Raw genomic sequence first — 23,204 nt, forward strand, 5'->3', positions numbered from 1 at the left:
GCTTCCTTCTCTTGCTTTAGAGCAAAATCTAGCCAGCAAAGGAAGATAAAGACCTGGGCAACTTTATTATTATAACATAAAAGGAACATCCAAGCTCAGACATCTCGAACTCTGAAACTAAATTATGATAATAGTCTTTAAACCAATATATGAATATGAATGTATACTGACGCTGTAACCAAGCATAAATGTCTCAAATCGATGTGAAATACAATAATATCCATATTATTTGGTTCTAATGTCTCAAACACCATAGTTTATCTCCAAAGAAAATAGTCCAATCCAACATAACAAAAAATATAAAAAAATAAAAGTTCTCTAGTCCACTCTGTGAGTATTTTGAAGTAAAACCTCCCTCTTAAATGTGCAGTGGAAAAATTAGAAAATACGAACTTAACTAACATTGTTGTGACCAGACTATTGAGCTGAAAATATACGCCCGTGTAATTGACATAAGTGTGAGTAGTGCATAGACAGCATAGCCATTATCATAGTAACCTTGGTTCTTGTTATCACATCAATTCCTTCAAAAATCCAGCTATCACCATACAAGTGGATCAGCCATACCATGGCTAACAAAATGTGCCGAAGACAGATGAACCAGCAAGCATGATAACCAGCCAAAGAAATAGAGAATAATATTGATGATTGTTACTCCATCGCTGTCCCTTGCCGTGCATTGTCAAAACGAAAACAGTCTGCAACCATAATTCTGATTCTAAATAAACAGCCAAAAAATGAAGAAATTTGCTCACAGGACCGAACTGGTCCTACATTTTATTCGGGTAAACTGTACTACCTCTCTCAGCTAAAAAATTATCAACAAGGGATAGGACCGAATAGAATGGGTGCCACATTTTATTTACAGAAGATCCATGCATAGCTTATCTTCACAGAGATTATGCATCCTTTAATATTCGCGGCACACCGAACAGATATCTCCTGAGTGCAAGCATCAGAACCCATGTGGTCCTTGTAATTTTCTCCTTGATCATGAGAAGCAAAGCTGAGCTTAGTACAGTCTTCAGAATTTGAGCCTGCAATCCTCTGAAGAAACCTAGCAACCCTTCCTTTTTCCAAATTGTATGTAATACACCAAATACAATTTTTTTGGACTTGGCTAGAGCCTGCTTGGACTCATTATCATCTGGGTCAGCAGCTTGGAGCATGACTTTACACCTGTTCAAACAACATATGCATGTTACACGTAAATTCGTTCAATGATTCAAAGCAGAACTTGGGAGAAAATTGAGACAAATGGCTAACTACCTAATAGCAGGATATGTCAAGCAGGTGGCTACGCTCTTTGAGACAGCTCCCAATACAAAAGCTGAAAATGCCGAAAGGGCTTCCTTCGATGACTTTCCACCTGCGGCTTTTTCCCTTTGCCGCCTCAGTTGTCTTTCTTTCAGCTGATCAAATACTGTGTACTGCAGAGAGTGTCCATACTCATCTTAGTTTGCTTCTTCTGTCCAACAACTACATTCACATTCCTTAAAAGGAACAGAAATGTCTAGTGTAACCATGATTCAACAGAAGTTACTATTCATACTTAATAGTTTGTCTAGTTATACTTTTAATATTAACAAAGCCCAACCGTTGTCAAGTTGATTTAGCTAGGCACAGAGGATATCACTAGTGTAATCGATTTGTCAACCAGATATGAATTCAAAAGCCTTACTTATTTGGAATCGCTTTTACCAATAGCCGAATTTCTAAGATATATTAATTAATCTCCATTTGTATGCATAAGACAAACACTCAAAGCATATTATACATACATACATACATACACATAACATAAAATTGATATACATCAAACATTGAGCAACAACAACAACAACAATAAGTCTTGTCCCAACTAAATGGGGTCGGCTACATAGATTCTTGCCTTCCAATCAGTTTTGTTTGAGGCCAAGCTAGATACAAGGCCTAAGCTATGCATATCCTTTCTCACCACTTTTCTTAAGGTTATCTTAGGTTTGACCCTAACTATTCTAGTTCCTTCACTTTGGATTATATCATTTCTCCGTATGAGGGCATTTATAGGTCTCCTTTGAACGTAACCGTGCCACCTCAAACGACTTTCTCAAAGCTTATCACTTATGGGAGCAACTCCCGGACCAACTCTAATATGATCATTTCTTATCCTATCCTTCCTAGTTTTTCCAATCATCCATCTTAGCATCCTCATTTCTGTTATACTGAGTTTATCTATATGATTATTTTTAACAGCCCAACACTCTGCACCATACATCATAGCTGGTTGAAGGATTGTCCTATAGAATTTTCCTTTAAGCTTTAATGGCATACGTCGATCACACAAGACCCCGAACACACCTCTCCACTTCATCCACCCTATTTTAATTTTGTTGGGAAATATCATCCTTGGGAAATATCATACTCTATAACCTCTTTTATTTATGATTGAACCTAGATACATAAAACAATCACTTTGAGGAATCTCCTTATCGTCAAGTTTCACCACCTCATCGTCTGTCCGATCATGACTAAAGTTACAAACTAGATGTTCTGTCTTCGTCATACGGAGCAACTTATCACATATATCATAACTAACATATCATATACCACATAAAAATAAAAATAAAAATACACTAAAGAGCAAATCCAGTGCCGAAGGCTTCTGCACAAGCAAGAGACCGGGGGTGTGGCAATTTTCCTACACAACCTTACCCAGGAATTTTTTTTCTGATAGGCTGTTTTGATCCCTTGGCCTCAGGCTATGTTGTAGTCCACTGACCGTTGCACAAGGAGCCGCCCACCCCTCTATGAAAGATATACACTAAGTTATTTATATTGGATATATGTAAACATAAACTAACCTATTCATCAAAGGACACTTGCATCAAGACAAGGTGGAACATGAGACCACAATTCTGACCTAGCCTACCTATGTTAGGCAGGTGCATTAAGGTACAGGTTAGCACGGACTAAGGTATACAATGTTAAGTGGAAGGTGTTTTAGATATTTCCAACAAAAGGATAACTTCCTAACAAACTCAACCATATTGGATGATTTAAGCATCCATTTATTATTTTCCATGGCAACCAGTACCATGAATAATCTAAAGCAAAGGATAAATCAAGTTTAGAATCATCACTGGGCATGATTTATGACTTATCTTGACGAAGCAATAACCAACCAGAAAGGTGACTATGGTAGTTGCAGGCCTGCGGCCTCAGAAGATTTTCCTAATAAAAATCAATATCAGTATAAATCAATTGAGTTTGAACTGAGCAATGTAAGGAAGTAACCTGTGGCCCAGTACATGGAGACATCTAAAAGCGAAGAAGTTTAAATAACCAAGTCCAAGATATATTCAAGAGAAAAAATCAAGCAGACCATACATACAGATATTTCAAATGACTGACCACTGTCAAGTACCTGAATAGACGGGTTACAGGTCAAAAGAAGGGATATCCCAAGGCCATCAAAAGCTTCACCCCAATTTCCATCTGAAAGCGTTCTCCACAGCCCTTTGGATTTCCCAAATGCGCAGGTCTGCATCCTCGATGATGCTGTATCTAGAGGCTACATGGGTTAAAATAAAAATTAAAAAATTGAATATGCAATACCTTTGGGTATCCCTTAAATAAGTCAATAGGTAATAATCAATTAGATTCCAGATTGGTGGAGCTCAGATACAAATAGCAGTGACAGCCTGACAAGCTCCAAGTTACATCATCAATTCAACAATCTGTTGTATGGTATATCCAAATAACAAGGACTACTCTCAGTAACTATAGCTAAGGCAGTTGAACCACCGCATCTTGCAGCCTGAAAAAACCTTTAACATCATATTGCATTTGACCAGTTGGTTTTTATGTCTTCCAAACCGAAAAGCACAAGCGCACAAAACCTGGTCTACCTGTGTTATTAGGACAGTGCAAGCTCCAGCAGCGGCAGCAAGAATTAAGTTTGCTTTTGTTCCAATGTACTTCACTCCAGTATTCCTCAGATACAGTCTTTTGAAGTAGCTATACCCAAAGAAGTAGATGAACTGTGATATGAAAGATTGCAGGTTCTTTGTCCCAAGTCCTTGGTACAATGAAAGTACCTGACCATTTGAAATGGCTTCCCACAAAACATCTGAGAGGTGCCTAAATAGACAAAAGCAATTGAAATTAAATAAACCATCTAAATGCATAACCATTTCACTATTAATCCATATGCCCCCATCATAGTGATTGATGCAGAACCATCAGGGAGTAACTCCTGAATTGAATTGGATCAAGTTGCAAACACTCCAAACAGATATTAGTAAAAAAGGCATACATATAAGAGGAGAAATTTATTTATTGATTGGTTAATAAATATTGTTACAATGTGAGACTAAATGAATAAAAACCAAATTCCAGGATGCAACAACAAAATAATGTGAGAGAGACAGAGTGAGAGAGAGAAAGAGGAACAAACCAGGATGATACTTAACAATATTACTAAATGCATTTGCGTTTTCAGGAAATTCCCTTAATCTCAAACCAGGTTTAGTTTCAGTTGCAGGTCGATAACTTAGAGCGTAGAGGAGCCTTAGGAAAAGACACACAGGTTTGAATCACCCAAGATTGGTAGAACACGGTACTGAAGAAGACAAACTGAGGTCAGAACCAAGAGTACGGGAGACAAGAGGAGAAAAGGTATATCAATGCAATCAACTTTTGGTGAAAACATGGTAAGCAATTTTATTTGATTCCAAAAGTTCAGATCTCAATCAAGGGGTCCATGCCATTTCATATGAAAAGAAAATCCTAACCGTACCTTGAAACTGAGAGACTAGCTGACTCTTAACTGCAGTTACGGATCCATCAGTAAAAGGAAAATTTTAAAAATAACTGCTAAAGTTAAAACTTCAATTTATCTTTTACACCAAACGGCATCCACTCTCCTCTCTTATAAGAACTAGACTCCAGGATGCCCCACTAATATTTTGACCATGGGGTGGCAAGTATTTCAAAAAAGATGGTCGAACTGCAACACCATGAATGGGGAGGAAAGAGTGATTCACAAATGGTGGTATCTACTTCAATGCATGAGGAAACATCAGCAATGCTTGCCGTCCTTGTTTTACTTTGATGGTGTCCCATGAACCATCATAGAAAATACCAGCATGTTGTCTACATGGTGACCCCAACAAAATATCACAATGCACCAATGGGATGACAAGGCAAGATGCATGGCACTATAATGGCCCAACCTGCAAGTGTACTTGGAATTACTATAGAAGCCTACTTTTGAGCTGTATGTCCAAAACCTCACGCATAAATTTGTCAAAAAATTGCTTTTGCAGAAGGTTGAGTGCTCAAGCAAAATAAGCAAAGATGAAATTGGCTTCTGCACATTACAATGACTGTATGAACATCTGGAGGGCAAACATCATGCAAAAGAATACCCTTTGTCTAATGAGGGAAGCTTTACCAACTACTCTATTTGAGGATGACGTAAAATAAGGAACTCATTTAACTATGTCATCAACAGAATCATACTGGGGCAACAACTTGCTCAAGATGAAAAGCATCATTAATCTCCACATTCCCCAGGTTCATATTGGCCAAAAACTGCTCCAACTCTACAATAGTTAAGTGATGGGTACATTTACAATACTTAGCGGCAAAGTGAACCTTTCTACCCTCCAATCTTCAACCAATCTTTGCCACTGACAATTTTCAGCTTTCATCATAGTTTGCAGTATTCAAGCTTCTCTTAATCAATCAGTGGTAGACGAGAATTGAGAATGTTCTTCAGGCAAGTATATTTCTATCCAGCTACCTTGGTGTAAGTAGCTGCCATATTAATGGACCTAAGATCAGTTTTAGCCAACTTTAGACATCTTAATGTTTAGTCCACTGAAATCAGCACCTTAAAGATAATTTGTCGAACCCTATCATGTAGGTATTCAAATTCTGGCCTTGGCAAAATTGAGCATTATATGAAACAGTATCTTTTCCAAATCAGGAAGAACGAACCTTCAGTTCAGAAATTGCTTTGTCACCTCCCAAATATTAACAGGTCAAAGTTGCCTGATAGGCCTTTAATTTAGTACGTCATCCCACCATGCATATCAAATAAACTTGGTGAGGATGAGTCCAGATATTTTTCATTTGGATAAGATATATAAGCGAAAATCAATTCAACCTTGGTAAACCAATCAAGGAAGTACTCTGGCTCCTTTTCATCACTAAATCTGGAACCTCAACCTTGATGCCACAATCCTTGTCGAAAAATTATTGTGCAACATCCTGAGTTATAAGTTATAACTGGAATTTGATACCTCCAGGTGTACCATTAAGTCTCATAATGTATGAAACTTAGGAGCTGGCATAGATGATCCTGCTTCATCTTGCTTTCAGAACCTCCTCATAAACACAATAATTTTAAAAGAGCACATCTTGAGTTCCTCCCATGAACATGTCAAGCTTGGCACCCATTCCTCTTAAACCTGGCCTCAGTCTTTTGTTGATTCTCAATCCAATTCCCAACTTGGCCTGAGAAATTCAAGATTGTTGAAGCAACCTATCATGCTAAGCAACTGCCAAAAATTCAGCTCAGACACCAACTAATGAACACTAGGTTCTGAAACCTTAAGTTGGATTGCTATGAATACTCAACTATCAAATGATTCAAAATTAAAGAAGCATAGGGTATTTTCTTAATTTTCAGCACAAAGACATCCTACATGAAAATGAAATGAGAATATTAAAATGTCTACCATGTTAAGTTGGTACGCATTCATGACCAATATGCCACCAAGGGAGTACATATGGGTCTTGCACATGCTTTATATTTATGGTAGGCTTTTATTTCTTTGTCCTTAGATTAGCTACAGGAAGTTCATCAGTTCTAATTTATTTAGTTTCCCTTTTTATACTTATTTAGCTTAGGAAGTTTATTATTTCCTAAGGTGGCGTTTGGTTCTCGAATTAGATTCAGGAATCATGAATGAAAAATTTTTGGTTGAAAGTTGAGTGAACCTAGCTTCACTAGGATCCACTTTAACACACAAATTTAGGATCACTTGGAACCACCTCTTGAGGTGGTTTCCAATAGACTCACCTTTTGGACCCACGTATATAGGGTTTGAACCATCTGAATCATTTTCTGTTCTCGTTCGAGGTTTGTTCCGTCGCGCTGGGTTCCTCTCTTCCTCGCCTCGTCGCTCATCTCTTCCTCCCTCTGCTCATCTCTTCCTCTCTCTCTTCCTTGCGTTCCGTGAGGTTTTTCATCCGTTTGGTTCTCGTTTTGTTCTTCCGCCAATCGGTGTCACGGCCTGGTTGAGACCCTGGCCGGGTTCGCGCATATGGATTCGTGATGGTGGTCTCCGTGGAGAGTTGAGACTGGTCAGATAGGTTCCTTGGAGCCCGGTTCGCTCGTTGGGACTCGTCGGAGATCTTTGTGTTGTGGGCGATTCAACAACCAACCCTATCTAGCAAATGCCTTTGTTGCCAATCTTCTCTTAACCTTGAATTGGAGGCTTGTGGGCATCGTCTCTCTATTTCTCGGTCGCTTCCATGGTATGCTTTGTCAACACTTTAGTCCTTTTTTTTTCCAATATTTTTGCTACCTTGGCTCTACTACTTTCTTGTGATGTAACCCACAACTTTCTGAGTTTAGGAACCTGAATGATTACTATTGAAGGAGGTTATATACCCATGAACCATTGTAAAACCCATATCCGAGGATTCATTGGGCCAATTCGATAATTACTTAACTCTGATGAAGATGATATAGTCTTTTAATGGGTAGTTCTGTGCGTCTCTAGTGTTGCTGTTGTTGGTGGTATTTTTTGGGATATTTTACCTGTATGTGATTGATGTAATAAAGTCTTCATTGAATCTATTTACAAAATTTGAAATTTCTTAAGTTTCTCTTCTTTTTAATGGTTATGAACTTGTAGAGCACACCAGGGGTAACTGGAGCAGTGATGTGGGACAGTGGCATTGTTGTAGGGAAGTTCTTGGAGCAAGCTGTGGACTCAGGGAAGCTTGTTCTTCAAGGCAAGAAGGTTATTGAATTGGGTGCCGGCTGTGGACTAGTAGGGTATTATAATCTAATTTCTTAAACTTTTAATGTCTAATAATAATGAGCAATCTGTATCAGAGTATTCCTCTGTTCAAGAAGGATATTAGTTTTCTAATTTCTCTTTCTATCTGCTTAACCGATGTCTTCTTGTCTAGTTTTAAAGACTAATGGTTCTTCTCTGTTTTCAGCTGTATTGCAGCTCTTCTTGGTGCTGAAGTTATTCTTACCGATCTTCCAGATAGATTGAGATTGCTTCAGAAGAATGTTGAAACTAGTGTGATTGAAAGTGATGTGCGGGGTTCTGCAACTGTGAGGGAGCTCATATGGGGCGATGATCTTGACTCAGATTTAACTGATCCTCTTCCTGATTATGGCAAACCACCCATACACTTCAGCTTTAGAGTAGGTGTGGAAGGTTATACCTACTCCCAACACTGCATCACTTCCTGAAGAGACACCAAGTCAAACAAGAAAACACAAAACCCTTAAATAGAAGTAACAAGAAACCATACAATCTTCTCAAGAGAACACAAAACCCAGTGGATTCAGAAGCCATCACTGTTTGTTTCAGAAGAGATCTCAACCTAGCAATGGCTGAACATCAGAAAATACACCCAGTGGATCCAGAAGTGCCACCACCCACTGTGCCATTAGTTCCAGAGGGTTCAACAAGATCAGAGAAAGGTGACCCAGTAGAGCAACACCCTCCTCCCCCTCCTCGTCCTCCTCCTACTCCACCATTGCTCCGGCGGACATTTCCGGTGGTGCACTCGAACCCACCAAGAAAGAGAAGTTGCAGTTGTTGCAGATGCTTGTGCTGTACATTTGGCCTTCTCTTGCTTCTAGTGCTTATCATTGCAGCTATAGTTGGTGTTCTTTATCTTGTCTTTCAACCAAAGGTCCCTTCATACTCCATAGATCGTCTGAGAATCAATCAGTTCATGATCAACACATACATGACCCTTTCTGCTGCATTTGTAGTCAGGCTTACAGCAACAAACCCAAACAAGAAAATAGGAATTTATTATGAAGATGGAAGCAGCATTAGTGCTTGGTACACAAACACTAAGTTATGTGAAGGGTCTTTACCACAATTCTATCAGGGTCACCAGAACACAACTGTTCTTGATGTTCAATTAACAGGTCAGATTCCCAATGGAAATGTAGTTCTTCAAGCATTATCTCAACAACAACAGACAGGAAATATTCCATTGATTCTTAATGCTAAAGTACCAGTGAGTTTGAAGCTTGGAGACTGAAACTTATAAAGGTGAAGCCCAATGTCAGGTGCAATTTGGTGGTGGATAGCTTGAGTCAGAATAATTTGATTAGCATTAAAACTAGTGACTGTAAATTGAAGCTTGCTTTAGATTATTTCTCCTTTTTTGGGATGAAATAAGCTTAAGATATATTCTTTTCTCTATTGTTAATTTTTAGTTTATTATTATTGTTATTTTTTCATCTTATGTTGTAACTTTGTGGCCTTTCATATTAGAGGGACTCATATTTTCCCAATGTAGGAATTAGGTATCTTTCTACTTCATTTGTATCTTTTAGTGAATAATATATACAAATGCTTTCAGATCCAAACCCATCTTGCAATTGGTGGCCTCGTGTTGTGCCGGCCTAAGAAAAATTTAAAGTCAATTTTGGACTCACACAAGAACAATTTTTCTATCTGGCATTATATGAGGTTCATATCCCCGGACAATAAATATCTACCACACTTGCAAGAAACTCCAACTGCCCCCTTCGGTCGTTAATTTTCATATACCAAGAATTGGGGGGGGATGATAAGTACTAAATGTTTGATGAACAATTCAATGTAAATGACCTCACCATTCACAACTTTTATTTGCGGTGGTATGAGGCTTTCCGTTTATTGTAGTTTCGTTCGCCGAGATAACTTTTAAATACTAATTGCTTCAATGGAGTCACCTGCTCGTCAAATGGAGATAAGAGAGAGGTTTTATAAATGTGGCTCAATAATTTCATGGTTGATGTATTGAATTTTGAGAAATTATTGTTTGGTATTTGGTTAATCAAATAAAATAACAAACGATTCACTTTCAATCGGGGTAACCAAATGCTAATTCGGCGGATTCACTTTCGGTACCAAATGCTAATGATTCACTTTCATCGGTAACCAAATGCTAATTCCGATTCACTTTCATCGGGGTACCAAACCGTTTTTTTAGGATTTGACTCTCGCCCTTCCCGCCGTTCCCTAGACTGTTCCCCGATCCCGCCAAATGCCACCTAAGATTTCACTTTGTATAGATCAAACTATAAGGGGTGAGAGACTATGCGATTCTGCCGGTCTCTTGGCATCCGTCTCTCTTCTTCTTCTTCTTCTGCACTTTTTGACTCTCGGTTTTTTTTTTTTTTTTTTGGGGGGGGGGGGGGGAGATGAATTTTTTGTCTCCAGTTTATTAGTTGCTATGCTGAAGGGCTGGTTTAATCGCCAAGCTCACGTTAGAAGCAAAATGCAATAAAGCTTCCCTTAGACAAACAATGCAACAACCACAGATCTAGCCTCATTTAACCCAAAACTGGAGTAGGTAAACAATATATTGACATCCAAAACCCAACTAAGAACAGACGCAATTAGTATCAAGTTTCAGGAAAGTCTCCGAATATTGAACTTGGTTGTAGTTGTAGGCTTAGTTTCACCCATGGACAACAACTTACAGAAGAGGAAGTGATGTAGATCCAGCACCAAATAGGCCTATTTTACTTGGAAATCAACATAAGGTTGATATATAGAAGAGCAAGGTTCAAGATCTCACTCTCGAGGGCAATCTTGCCCTTGAGAAAAACTGAGATCTTACTTGAGTTGGCGAGATATGGTAAATCTCAAAAGCCCACCTCAAGTGAACTCGAGGACCCATCTCGGGGGGTTTTAAGGGTTAGGTTGGGCTCAAAGTTAGTATTTAGCCTATTTTAGGCCTTCTATACATGCTGGTGACCTTAGATTTGTGAGAAAACAACCCTATGTATGAGTTCTAACTTGACCCTAAGTTTAAAACCGAAATGCTGCTGGAATGAATATACAAAGTTATAAACATGAAATATAGAACGGTAGAACCATTAGGACATATAAATGAAAAGCAAGTGATAAGATGCATCAAATAACTTAAATTGTTCAGAATTCCATCCATATGAGTATAATACAACATCATCATTCTCAACTCTTGAGAATACAGTAGTACAACCATCATAAGTTCATAAATCCGAACTTCATAAGTGCATTAACAGAAGAAGGTGATCAAATCAATCAAGGCCCAACTCCACCACCAGCAATGGAGTCTAACATATATCAGAATGAGTTTCAAAACCTATGTATTTTTCAAATTTTTTAATTTAAATTCTTAGAAAAATGTACTTTTAAATCCAAAATTTCAAAAAATAAATTAATAATAGAAATTTAATTTTTTTTTTCCCCATGAAAGTGTAGATCAGAAAAAGATATTAAACATGTGTTTAACCCACACTCAAGGACCTACTCTAGAACATAGTATTTGGAAAAAAAAATCAAATTTGGGGAAATTTTCACCTTGCTTGAAAAACTCGTTGAAAGGGCCTTTAATTGAACTTGTTTTGCTGATGTAGATGTGCTAAACCTTCCTTAGGAGTGTTTCAGGTAAAGATCCAACATGAATCAAACAAAATATCCAGCCAAAATCACCCTTTGGAGCTTGCAGTAGAGATAGGAGGTGAGAGGAGCGAGAGAGTTGAGATGAGACTCGATCAAGTTTGCTAAAAAAGGTCGGGTGGGTGGGACCGAGATCTCAATCAAATTGGAGAAATATTCTATACTCTACCTACATCTTGACTTGTTGGACAAAAAAGCAAGATCCCACGAAGATCTCTGACCATTCTATGGGCCCATAAGAGTTGGGTCTTTGTTTAATCATGGACCTATTCTATGGGCCCATAAGCTTATTGCCTTGCAAGGTATGAAAGTAGCTTATTTACTTGCTATGATTAATGTAAATTCTGTGCAACTTAAGTCATATGGGCAGAACAGTATTTTTATGTTTTATTTTCAGTTTTAAGAGTCTATGTGAGTCTAGGCTAGTTAGTTTCTATTTTGAGTTACTCTCTAATTTCAAATTAGGGTCCAAATCAGATTAGGACTTCAATATATTATGTATAAGAAGACCCCTCCACTCAATACAGAGAAGGCAGACTGAATATTAAATAAGCTTCCTCTTGTGTTTGTTAGTAAGGCATGGTTCTATCAATTGAGAATTGAGGATCCAAAGCTGAGAAAGGGTTTTAATGGTGAAATCAAACCAAGATACTTGTGACTGGTAGAAGATCAGAGCTTCAACCTCCATTCTCCATCTGAATATTCCATCCTCAAGGCTCCAGTCAGGCATTGCTGGCAGCCTAAATTAGTCCCTGAAGTGAACCCCAATTTTAGGGTTAGGGTTTTTTGAAGATTTCCTTAAAATTAAGGGTTGCCCAGAATCTTCCAGCAACTAAGTCTACAATGTTATTGGAGGTTTGTGGATCTCTAAAGAAATTATGGGAAGGCCTTGGGACAAGTTAGTATTCTTGACAAGTCACCCAAAGGATGGTTTGAGATTACCCAAGAATAATATGGGATGAAACAAATATGGGGATATATTATCAGTTGCAGATCCAACTATAGAAGTTATGGGTGGGATATGGGTTCAACAAAAATAGATGAGAAGGAAAGGAAAGGAAAGGGTTGAAGCTTAACAAATCCTTTATGGGTAGGATCTTGGAAGAAAACAAGAACTTTTCTAACCCTTCCATGCTCTTTCCTCTCCTTTCTTTCTTTTTTCTTTGTATCTTTTCTTTTCTTTCCTTTCTTCTTTCTTCTTTCTTTCTTTTTCTTTCTTTCTTTTTCTTTTTTTTTTTTTTTTTTCTTTTTTTTTTCCCAGTTGCCACAAGGAAGAAGAGGAGAGGGAGGGGCCGAGAGGTTTAGAGGGGGGGTACCATAGGGTAGGAAGAGGAGTAGGGGAGGGGATTGGGGGTGTTGTAGGGTCCTAAGGAGGTTGCTGCCAAGGTGCGGCAGCAAGGGAATGGGACATGGGTGCCTATGCAGAACAGGGGAGGGGCAAGGAGGGTCTTGTGAGGGTAGGGAAGGCGAGGGAGGGGCTGGGCTTGCTGGGATTGAAGGCAAAGGGATGGGAATTACCTGCGATGGAGAGGGAGAGACGGAGAGAGGGGAAAGGGGTTAGGGCTTGCTGTACTTATTTGGAACTTGTGAATGCTTGCTATTCTGAAGAAGAGTGCTAGACAAAGTTGCTGAACATTGAAGAAGAAAGCCTTACTTGAAATCCGCCACGGCCCACTCAAACAAGAACCATGGTCCTCTTCAATATAATTATTCAAATAATCAGACTTAATTTTTACAAAGAAATAATACACTACTTTATAGCCTACTAAACGACTTTAAACCTAAGTGGGACTCCTTTATATATTAGGATCCCATTACATTAATCACAACTGACCAAATAATAAAAGATCCAATGGACTCTAATTGACACATGCTGAAACTGAAATCCTAATTAACAAAAGATTCTAATTTACAAATGCTAATTAAAAAACTAAAGACTCTGATTAACATAAGCTGGAATTAAAAACCTAAAGACTCACATGCTGAAGTTAAACCTAATTAACAAAAGACACATGCTGAAAAAATAAAAAAGAAGATTCTGGAATTTAAAATCAGCAGTTATTTAGGGCTGGTTTTCACCAGAATACCCTCTTTAGGGTTCGGCCAGGCCAGCTATAGGGTTTTGGCCAGAGGGGTCAACCCTGTTGACATCAGTCCCCTTCTCCTATCACATTTTTTCTGTTTTTTATAAATTCTCTTGGATGTTTGAAGCTCCCAAGACACCAAAATTCAAGTCAAAACTACACCAGTCAAACCATTATATCACTCCCACACCTTAGGTACATCATCCCCCCAACCCTAGTGACCTTAGATCCTAGTTTGATTGCAATCAACAATTTGATTTTAACAACAACAAGCCTTGTCCTCACTAAATGGGGTCGGCTACATGGATTCTTGCCTTCCAATCAACTCTATTTGAGGCCATACTAGAAATAAGACCTAAGCTATGGATATATATATTTTTTTTCACTACTTCTCTTAAGGTCATCTTAGGTCTGGCCCTATAGCTCTTCTAATTCCTTCAATCAGGATTAGATCACTTGTACAGGGGCATTTACAGGCCTCCATTTATAAACCTCCGATTTTAAAGACCTCCAATTTCAAGATATAAATATTTTCCTCAATTTCACTACTCCCTCAAACCCTATCTTCTAATTTAACCATCCAAAACCTAGCCAAACTTGGGGGATCATATCCTTAAATCATTACTTACATCCCCTCCAAGTTTCACTGCATGACCTTTCATCCAATATCTCAAGAACCTACCCCATCCCACCATATATTCCACCATTCTAAAATTCTTCAAGACTAACACCCCATCATCCTTGATACCACTTCTAACCCAACCAGGTAATCTGAAGGCCACTACTCACTAGTGTTTCAACCAAATTAGGAAACCATTCACAATCATCCCATACACCATACCCGAAATCAAGATTTGTGCCTGGAAATTAGTCTAGCCTTGAGTGCTTGGAAGGAGTGGCCCTCGTTCAATTGAGGCTGCATCAGGAAGCTTTAGGAAATGCGATTCAGGGGTCCAAGTCACTCTAAGGTGGGTATTAGAATTGTAGATCCCAAAATCAGAGACTAAGGAGAGGTTACAAGAGAGACTGAGCTCTTTTTGAGTTGGATCAACTGTTAGAATATGCTACTGAAGAAGAACTGAGATCTAAACCATAATATAAGAGACTAGGGAGTAGGAGATAAAGTATTGAACCAGCTCCGGAATCAGACAAGTCAGGCAGTTTATTTGATTCCAAAAGTTCAGAACTCAGTCAAGGTACATACCATTTTATAGAAGTCCAAGTAACAATAGCTGACTCTGCCTGCCTCTAACTCTAACTCTATCCAAGACTCCATGAACAACAATAAAAGGAAACATTATAAAGTAACTCAAAACTCAAGTATTACTGTCCCCTAGTGTTAACTATCAGCAACAAGATTTTAAGATTTAAAAATTAGCTGTAACCCCAAACTGCAATCAATGCATTGCAATATAATAAGATTGTCAACAGAAAAAATAATAATAATAAATAAAAATAAAAAATAAAAAATGGATAGACATATGGTCATCTTCCCATCAAGAAACAATTCAAGGCCAGTGAACACAAAGCCACCAACCTTAGCTAGTTGTTTTTCTGGAATCTGTTGGGACTTGAAAGAAATAGAGCACGAAAATGTTATAGATAATGACTAGATGACAATATCAAATTATTTAACTGTATCAAACCCTTTCTTCGTAGCTTTTGTCAGCAGTTCTATGTCGGAGGGTCTTGGTCCCAACCACACAGTAAGGGTTCAAAAAGTCCTTCCAAATCCTATCTAACATTTATAGATGCAACTGTAGAACTTCCGAACTCAAACCCCTCTTTCATTATATAGTATGAATATCTCCTACACGCTCGCTCTCCCTCCATCCCTTCCTCCCTTTCTTCAACAAATAATCTTGCCCACTGCCCCTGACAAAGCGTTGGTCTTTAAAAAAGAGACAGGAAATGATCCCCACAGCGGTCATGCGCACTCTCGCTCTCTCACAACCCTGCCACTCTGTCCCGTGTATGAACCACTACGCACCATCCATTCTCCCATTGAGTGGGCGTGAGGATTTTATCCCATCTCCATACCCCTGCAATCCCCTCCCTTAAATTGACATAAAATAAGAAATAGAGAGAGCACAAAATCATCTTAAGTAAATGGCATTCTAAATTCAGCAATGGAACATCACAAAGGGAGATAGAAAAACGTATAAATCAAAAACCCGTATCAACAAAGTCTTCAATTATTTCATTTTTAAGGGAAAACATAATGAAAGCCCACCTGTATCTTGCCTGACCTTGAACCTTAACTTCCGCCTGATACTTATTTTTGCAGGTGTCGAGGGGATAAAGGATGGTAGTACTCAGTAGAGCACCGATGGCTCCTGAGGTTGCCTCCGTTAAGGATTCGAAATCGATTCCGGCCATCTAATATCTGAACGAGATAAGTAGATCTGTCAGAACAACCTAGGAATAAGCGAATCTCTGCAGGGTTAACCCATCCATGATAGAAATGGAGAATGGAGACAAAATGTGAACAGCAAAACCAATTACAGTTACTAGGTACGAAGGATTATATTAGTAGACCACCAATAGTTAAGGTGGAAAGGCCAATGACAGCGACGTAGACACATATACATAACGAACTGACGTTAAAATGAAATTTGGCAAATCGACAATGCGTTGGGTTCGAGTTGGGAAATTTGAATTGAGTCATCGGTCCAACCGGAAGAAAACCGAGTTCAAATTGGTTCAAAGGCATCGAACCACCACCACTTGAGAAATATGATGGTTTGTTTTTGGATCTGAGGTTCATCTAGGCTAGCTTATGCGCACCTCAACTACATCCTCATGGGAGCTTTTTATATAATTAATATAGGCAAGGTTCACCCTTAGTCTCGAGGGGATTCAAACTGTCACCTCCTAGGTGGAAGTCCCTCGTTGGTTTTATTCAAGTCATGCATAGAGATACCTCACCAACCACGGAAAGAAAAAATTTTATTATGAATGAACAGTCTAGATACCTTTCAATTTTCATATAGAGACAATCTATCCAATGCAGAGTTGTTCTAGTAGTAAGACCAACTCATGGGTTCGACTTTCACCGAGATATATGTATTATCCTATTCCCCTTTATTAGTATAAATTTTGCCTTTGTACAAAAAAAAATGCCTAACTCGAAAAGATAATTTCATATGAAATAGAGAAAACAAAAGGACCAAATTTAGAACATGAATGAAATTGAAAATTATTCTGTAAAAGTGTGTGATTGCCAAGAAAAGGTCACAAAAGATTGCAACGTTTGGTAATGATTATTGGTGTTCTCGCCTTTTTCAATTTCTAATGTGCTTGTGCCCATTTCTCATTTCACTCAGGTTAAATCTTGTTTGGTAAAACTAAAATGAGCATGTGCCAATGGCAAAATGGGCATAGAATCTTCTTCTTCTTTTTTTTTTTGTGCCAACCCGGTTTAAATTTGTTTGGTAAAAGCACCACAAGGATTCAATACCGAACGTGCTTAAGTGGCAAACACCACTGGGACCAACCCCGGTAAGAATCTTCTTTGGCAAGTGCAAAAAGTGGGCACATTATTATTTTAAAATAAAAATCATATTAAATACAAGTTAAAATATAAGTATTTAAACTTAATTCAAACATTGTTCACAGTGCCGCAAATGTTATAAAAAAATGTTAACAATATATATGATTACATATCCAAATAATATAATGTCTTAAGTGATTCGAGGCAATCCTTCTTTTGTTGCAAATTTATCCGCAATTGTCTTCTTTAATTGTTCCATTTGTCTTGTTTCATTTTGAGCATTTCTAGTGGCAGAGGGGAGGTACATAATCTTTTGATGAGTCTTCATCTGCTATCCAATGCGAGGCTCCAAATGTTTCAAACAATTTATCAACATTTTGTTGGTTACAAATATAATTGTGAATTTCACAATTACAATTTGAGTTTCTATTGAGAACCCATAATGCATTTTTGCCAAAATTGAAAATCTACTCTTCAGATATCTAAAACATTCTTAGCCACCTCAGTCACTGCAGATCATTAATTAGGTCAATGTCAAATTTAGGTTGGATAAGGCTAGGTTGTGCTAAGCTAAAGTTTACATATAACTATGGCATTTATAATTGTAGCAATAGATGACATTCTAAATTTGAAAACGTAATTGTACTTTGCTGTGTGAATGTTAAACCATAGTAACGTTTTTTTTTTGTAGAATTAAACCATAATAACATAATTCTTATAACTATGAAAATAAGAATAATCTAAAGTAGATAATCTACTATTACATATTTGCAGCGAAAAAATCATAATTAAAAATCTATAGCTATAATGTTGTAAATTTGTTACGGAATATGTAGTTAAAAATATTAATAGTTATAGATTAATTGTGAACATATCACTAACTATTATGTCAATTGTTATAAATTGGCCATAAAAATATCCGCAATTGTAATATCTGTAGTTATAGATTAGCTATAGAAACATCCATAATTATATTTTTTTTAAGCCATAGGATACCTATGAAAATATTTGTATATATAACATTTGTAGCCAGAAATTTGCCATGGAAACATTTGTAGTTATATTTTGTGAAGCTAAAAGATATACAACAACGTAAACATCAATCACTTATGTGTAGCTAGAAGCAATTAGATGCGAAAATATTAATAACTAACAACATGCATCTATAGATATAGCTACCGAAAAAAAAATTGTAAATATAAAAGCATAGCTATAGACAACTTTGTACATACATTGTTTTATGTGTAGCTATTGCATCTATGACAGACCATGTAATAACGGGTAGTTAAGTGCATGTAATCCATAGTTATTGGTTATTTCTGCAGATTTTATTTACCTTTCATAACAGAAAATTCTGAAGTTATATACCCTATTTGTTGTGGTGAGGTTACATCAAAATTAACTTAGTGAAGTCAATTTTTTTAAGCCAAACAATGTTGTAGAGAATAAAACTCAAGATTGTTGCCAAACATTTATCTTGAACTAAAAATCCCCATAAGCCATGCCAACAAATTGGAAGAAAAGCAAGTTTAGCCATTTGTTGTGCAACATGTTAAAACTACAACTCAAATCTTATGAAATATCTAATATTCAAAGTTAAAAAATATCAGGAAAAGAACTTGGATCGATAAACATAAAGGGCCAAACCCATCATACATTCTATGGATCAGATTCTTGCACCAATTAATCCAATACTAAAGCAAGACCTTATTTTTCTAGTATGTGTTCGGAGACTTGAAATGTTATGTTGGTATACAACTTTCTCTCTTTCATGGTTCATATTTTATGCAAAATGACAAACATATTATGGGGTACTATGAGCAATCATAAATCTTTTTAATATCTTGTAGATTAAATTTGAACTTTCCAAAGATATTAGGGAAACAACCAACATACCAAATATACATTAATGAACCTACAAACTATATTGATTACTACTACTATTCAAGCAAATTAAGATGGGGGTGATGATACGGATCGAGATCAGCACAGGAGGTCAAATGCGTTGACAATCAAGAGATAAACCGAGAAGGGTTGATCTTTACAAGTTGAAGGACAAAAAATGTTGCTCCAATTTATGGTATCCGAGAACCACAACTTCTCGTGCTGCTTTGCTAGCATCTAGGAATGCAAGGCATGCCACATCATGAGTCACTTGTTTCATCAAACTGGGGTCGAAGAGAGTGAAGTTCTTTCCATGAGGGAGCTCAAGATGAATGGGTGGAACTCCAGTCTAGTTGCATGGATTGTCCAAGTGTTGTGTTGTTGTAGCAAAAATCGAACGAGGTCGTGGGTTTAAACCTTGCGGCCATTGGTAGCATTATGAAAGTGTTAAAGAAATTTGACATATATTTCGGTCCTCATTTTAGTGTATGGGGATAATGTCTGGAGCTTCACTACTCCACCGCGCACATCAATCCTCCTCTACATCTTGTTGACTCCTCCAATGGATATTTCAGTTACTCCTATATAGAAACCAATAGAGTTTTCTTTGTTGATGAAGGGAGTAAAGGTGAGAATGGAGGGAGGTTAATGAACAATGGTGGGGGTAACTGATAAGGTGGAAGTGAAGACCAGGTTTTGAAGAAGCAATGTTGAGGAGCCACATGGAGAAGTGATTTTTAACTACTGAGGAAAGCTAGGTAGTCATCAACACTAGGGATTTGGCTAGGCTTGCCATTCCTAGGGACCCAACAAGGAGGGAATTGAGAAGGGAAGTAAGAGCAAAGGAGAACTATACCTGATTGAAAAAAGTGGTAGCAGAACCACCCTTGGGTGTTTGACTATTATGAGTTCGGTTTAGAGGCATCCCCTTATGGGTTAGATCAACTGGCAAGTAGCACTCTTTTGTGATGGAGTTGATTGGGCTCACTTGACAGCTGCATAAGCCGTTGAAATCTGGCTTGGTGGACTTTGAAGGAAACAATAGGGAAGGGATAGATTGGGCTCGAGAGCACTGAGAGGATACACAATTGATTTTGGAGTGCCTGCTTTGGCATACAGACCACGAAATGGGGATCTAAATGTCTATCATGTACATTTGGTCGAGTTTGATGGTGAAGAGATTATTGGGAATGTCTTTCAGGATGGTGTGAAGAGGGAATCATGGAAGTGAAGATGGAGGGTGGTTACACATATGAGCAACAGAGCAAGAATTACAAGAAGTTTGACCATTGTGAGCAGGGAGAGAGGAAGGGATGCACGGATGTGATTTAGCTATTAAACAAGTGGCTTATTTATAGGTTGGGCAACTATTACACCCCACCCAACTAGATTTAGACTCACCCGAATACCCGTGGGGGTGATAACTCTATAAGATTAGGTTCATAGTCAATCCATAACAATATAATACAACATAGCATAATCCAAGAGCATGAAAGAAAATAAAGTATTAAATATCAAGGTATCAAATTGTTATTATAGTCATCCTCAAAGTATTTAAAGTTAATGAATCTCGATTTAGAGTATAAAAAAAAAATGTTCAACAGCGGAAGTCTAAACATGGTTATCCAATAAAGTTAGGAGTTTAAGTAACGCCCCTACCTAACAAAAAAACAAAGAGTATAGCTATGGCAACTAAAGCAACTACTTTCTCCAACGATATCTCCAAAACCTTAGAAGGGTTGGACTTTGTAAGCACAATCCGTACAGGGACACGACTCTCCACGTATCTTCGTGTCCTATCTCGCTGATCCCTCATAGGATTCACTCGGCGGCGGATCCTCCAGGTAAAAGGAGTCCTCATAACCTATTGTAGAACATAAGATAAAATACATATAAAGGAATGAGTTCCACAGAACTCAATGAGGTCAACATAATCATACATTATGCAATAGTCATACGCATTTATATACAATATAAATATAATAAAATAGTGAATGATGATGATGCAAACATGATCCTAGACTCTAACGAAGTCTCTATGGTAGATACACATTAAGTTACAACACTAGCCTCCTCTGGGTAGTCTCGTCACTCTCCCTCATAGCACTCAAGCCGTCTTTTGGGTTCTTCGCATCAATGGTTTTAGGTCCCATCATACGGTGGCTGGGGATTAGGTCACCTCTCTCTCACCCCACTTCCATTCCTTAACCCTATGGTCATCCACATATGTTGGAGAGGATGCATCTCATGTCTCCTTATGGCACTCAAGCCGTCTTTTGGACACTCATGAGCCCAACACTAATATATGCAATCCGACCACTACCTGATAACAATGGACATGCATGATGCTCATAGGACTCAGCCACTGCCATCACGGGTCACTTGGCTTCAATACTTTGCCAAAAGGTTAGTAGCATTCAATCGGGTTTACTAGCCAAACACGTCTAGACACATACTGATCATACACCTAGTGAGTCTATGTGGATGCAAAGGCACCAGGGGTATTGGGTGAAGCTAAAACCCTGGGTTGGTGTATATATATATATATATATGTAGTATTCTACTACTAAACTTCCACCACATTACATTCACAATTATCATCTGAATGAAATGAATAGTATCATAATTATAAACATTAACGAAGAGTAATATAGATACCAATTTATCTTTTATTTGTGCAAAGTCTCACGCAATTCATAAGAGAATATTTGACATTTAGAATAGCAAGGGATATAATCAAATTAAATACATAATATATGATGATGTCTTTCATCACCTGTTAATGACAATAAAGATCTCTAAATGTCCAAGAAATCCACCAATTCAAGAGTGCAAACAAGCTACAAGTACCCTAGAAACAAGAAGACTAAGTTAGGCTTTAATCGGGAATCAATCGGACACCAAACTGACTCAACTTGAGCTACAAGATAGGGGCCGATTGGTCAAGTTCACTAGGGCTGGTTGACCCCCCTAGTGGACTACCTCCTAGGGTTGTGACCAAAATGCCCCAAATCAAGTTTCTTTCGAAACCAACTCAAATGGGGGGGGGGGTTGGGACTTCAATGGGACAACAATATTATCCCAATTAAACCTTCTAATCATCTCAATTAGTCCCAAATCAAAAGTCCCAATTTGGTTCTTAGAGAGTCGCTCGTGGACATCTCAAAGAAGTGATTCTCTTAGAAGTTCGATCAGTCTCAAATGGGTGACATGAGACCAACTGAAACTCAATAAGACTAGGAGATATACAATAAAGCTTCAACAAGCATTCAACAACAAGCATTTACAATCCTACCAACATTCTCCAACGTGACCCATAGAAAATGAAGAGATATGGTTTTCTTACATTTTCGAGCGATTAACTCCACAATCCGTGCTTTGACACATTTCAATCTACAATGATTTGGCTTAACTCTCCACCTTTTTCTTCCTCCAAGCTTTGAGCCTCTAAATGATCATAAATAATTTGTTCAACTTGAGCAATAAAATAGGGTTTTAAAGGTTGGACTTTCAAAAATACCCATTTTGGGTAGGGGATAGTTAGTCAAATTGACCTTTGCCCCAACCAACTGCCCCCTTAACTTTCAATTGTGAAACCCGATTTTGATGAGCTTCGGAGGATAGGTACTCCTTAACATTTCCCAATCAATGGTGTAATTTACCTTGGCATTTGAGTCCTCTAGTATTAGTTTTCATGCATGCCAAAATCTCATTTTTATGGCTTCCAGACTTACTTTCTCTCTCTTCTTGAAGTCAAGTAGGGTGGACAAGTTTTCTTCTAGTCCATCAAACTCCATAGGTTTGATTTCCATACTCCTGGACTAAACTCGAATGGTCCAAAATAGTCTTTTACTTGAACTCCGAGTTTGCGAACCTAAAACAATGGGTTATCAGATTAGAATTTTAGGGGATTTTACATCAACACCCAGAATGTTTGGCTTTTTCTCGTGAAAAACAATATAAGTATATACGTGCAAACCACAACTTATTAACTAACATATTCAAGAGATGTGGAATATAGGCAATAGGTCCTTGATCTTCTTTCGACTA

At 37.9% G+C, this 23,204-nt stretch overlaps 2 protein-coding genes and 1 pseudogene across 2 annotated transcripts; 2 read left to right on the forward strand and 1 right to left on the reverse strand.

The window, feature by feature from the left end:
* Positions 1-100: 100 nt before the first annotated feature.
* LOC149028657 (peroxisomal adenine nucleotide carrier 1-like) lies at positions 101-16,352 on the reverse strand. Its single transcript, XM_089138593.1, has 5 exons — positions 16,011-16,352; positions 3,891-4,122; positions 3,407-3,553; positions 1,270-1,430; positions 101-1,179 (listed from the first exon to the last, which is right to left on the reverse strand). Exons 1-5 carry the CDS (start codon positions 16,154-16,156, stop codon positions 900-902), a joined length of 966 nt encoding a protein of 321 aa, XP_088994719.1. The 5' UTR covers positions 16,157-16,352; the 3' UTR covers positions 101-899.
* Positions 6,955-8,488, forward strand: LOC149028658 (uncharacterized). Its single transcript, XM_089152965.1, has 4 exons — positions 6,955-6,979; positions 7,362-7,530; positions 7,916-8,056; positions 8,227-8,488. Exons 1-4 carry the CDS (start codon positions 6,955-6,957, stop codon positions 8,486-8,488), a joined length of 597 nt encoding a protein of 198 aa, XP_089009091.1.
* LOC149028659 (NDR1/HIN1-like protein 6 pseudogene) lies at positions 8,629-9,437 on the forward strand (annotated as a pseudogene).
* Positions 16,353-23,204: the final 6,852 nt, after the last annotated feature.

Source organism: Hakea prostrata, chromosome 1 (assembly GCF_041222555.1).
Source record: "Hakea prostrata isolate BN-2017 chromosome 1, UWA_Hpros_2, whole genome shotgun sequence".
Classification (NCBI taxonomy): Eukaryota; Viridiplantae; Streptophyta; class Magnoliopsida; order Proteales; family Proteaceae; genus Hakea; species Hakea prostrata.

Coding starts and splice junctions, on each gene's coding strand:
- LOC149028658 (XM_089152965.1), top strand. CDS start 6,955: ATGAATGAAAAATTTTTGGTTGAAA. Junction 6,980..7,361: donor TGAAAAATTTTTGGTTGAAA/GTTGAGTGAACC, acceptor GAGACTGGTCAG/ATAGGTTCCTTGGAGCCCGG. Junction 7,531..7,915: donor ATTTCTCGGTCGCTTCCATG/GTATGCTTTGTC, acceptor GAACTTGTAGAG/CACACCAGGGGTAACTGGAG.
- LOC149028657 (XM_089138593.1), bottom strand. CDS start 16,156: ATGGCCGGAATCGATTTCGAATCCTTAACGGAGGCAACCTCAGGAGCC. Junction 3,554..3,890: donor GCACTGTCCTAATAACACAG/GTAGACCAGGTT, acceptor TAACCCATGTAG/CCTCTAGATACAGCATCATC. Junction 1,431..3,406: donor CCTGTAACCCGTCTATTCAG/GTACTTGACAGT, acceptor CACTCTCTGCAG/TACACAGTATTTGATCAGCT.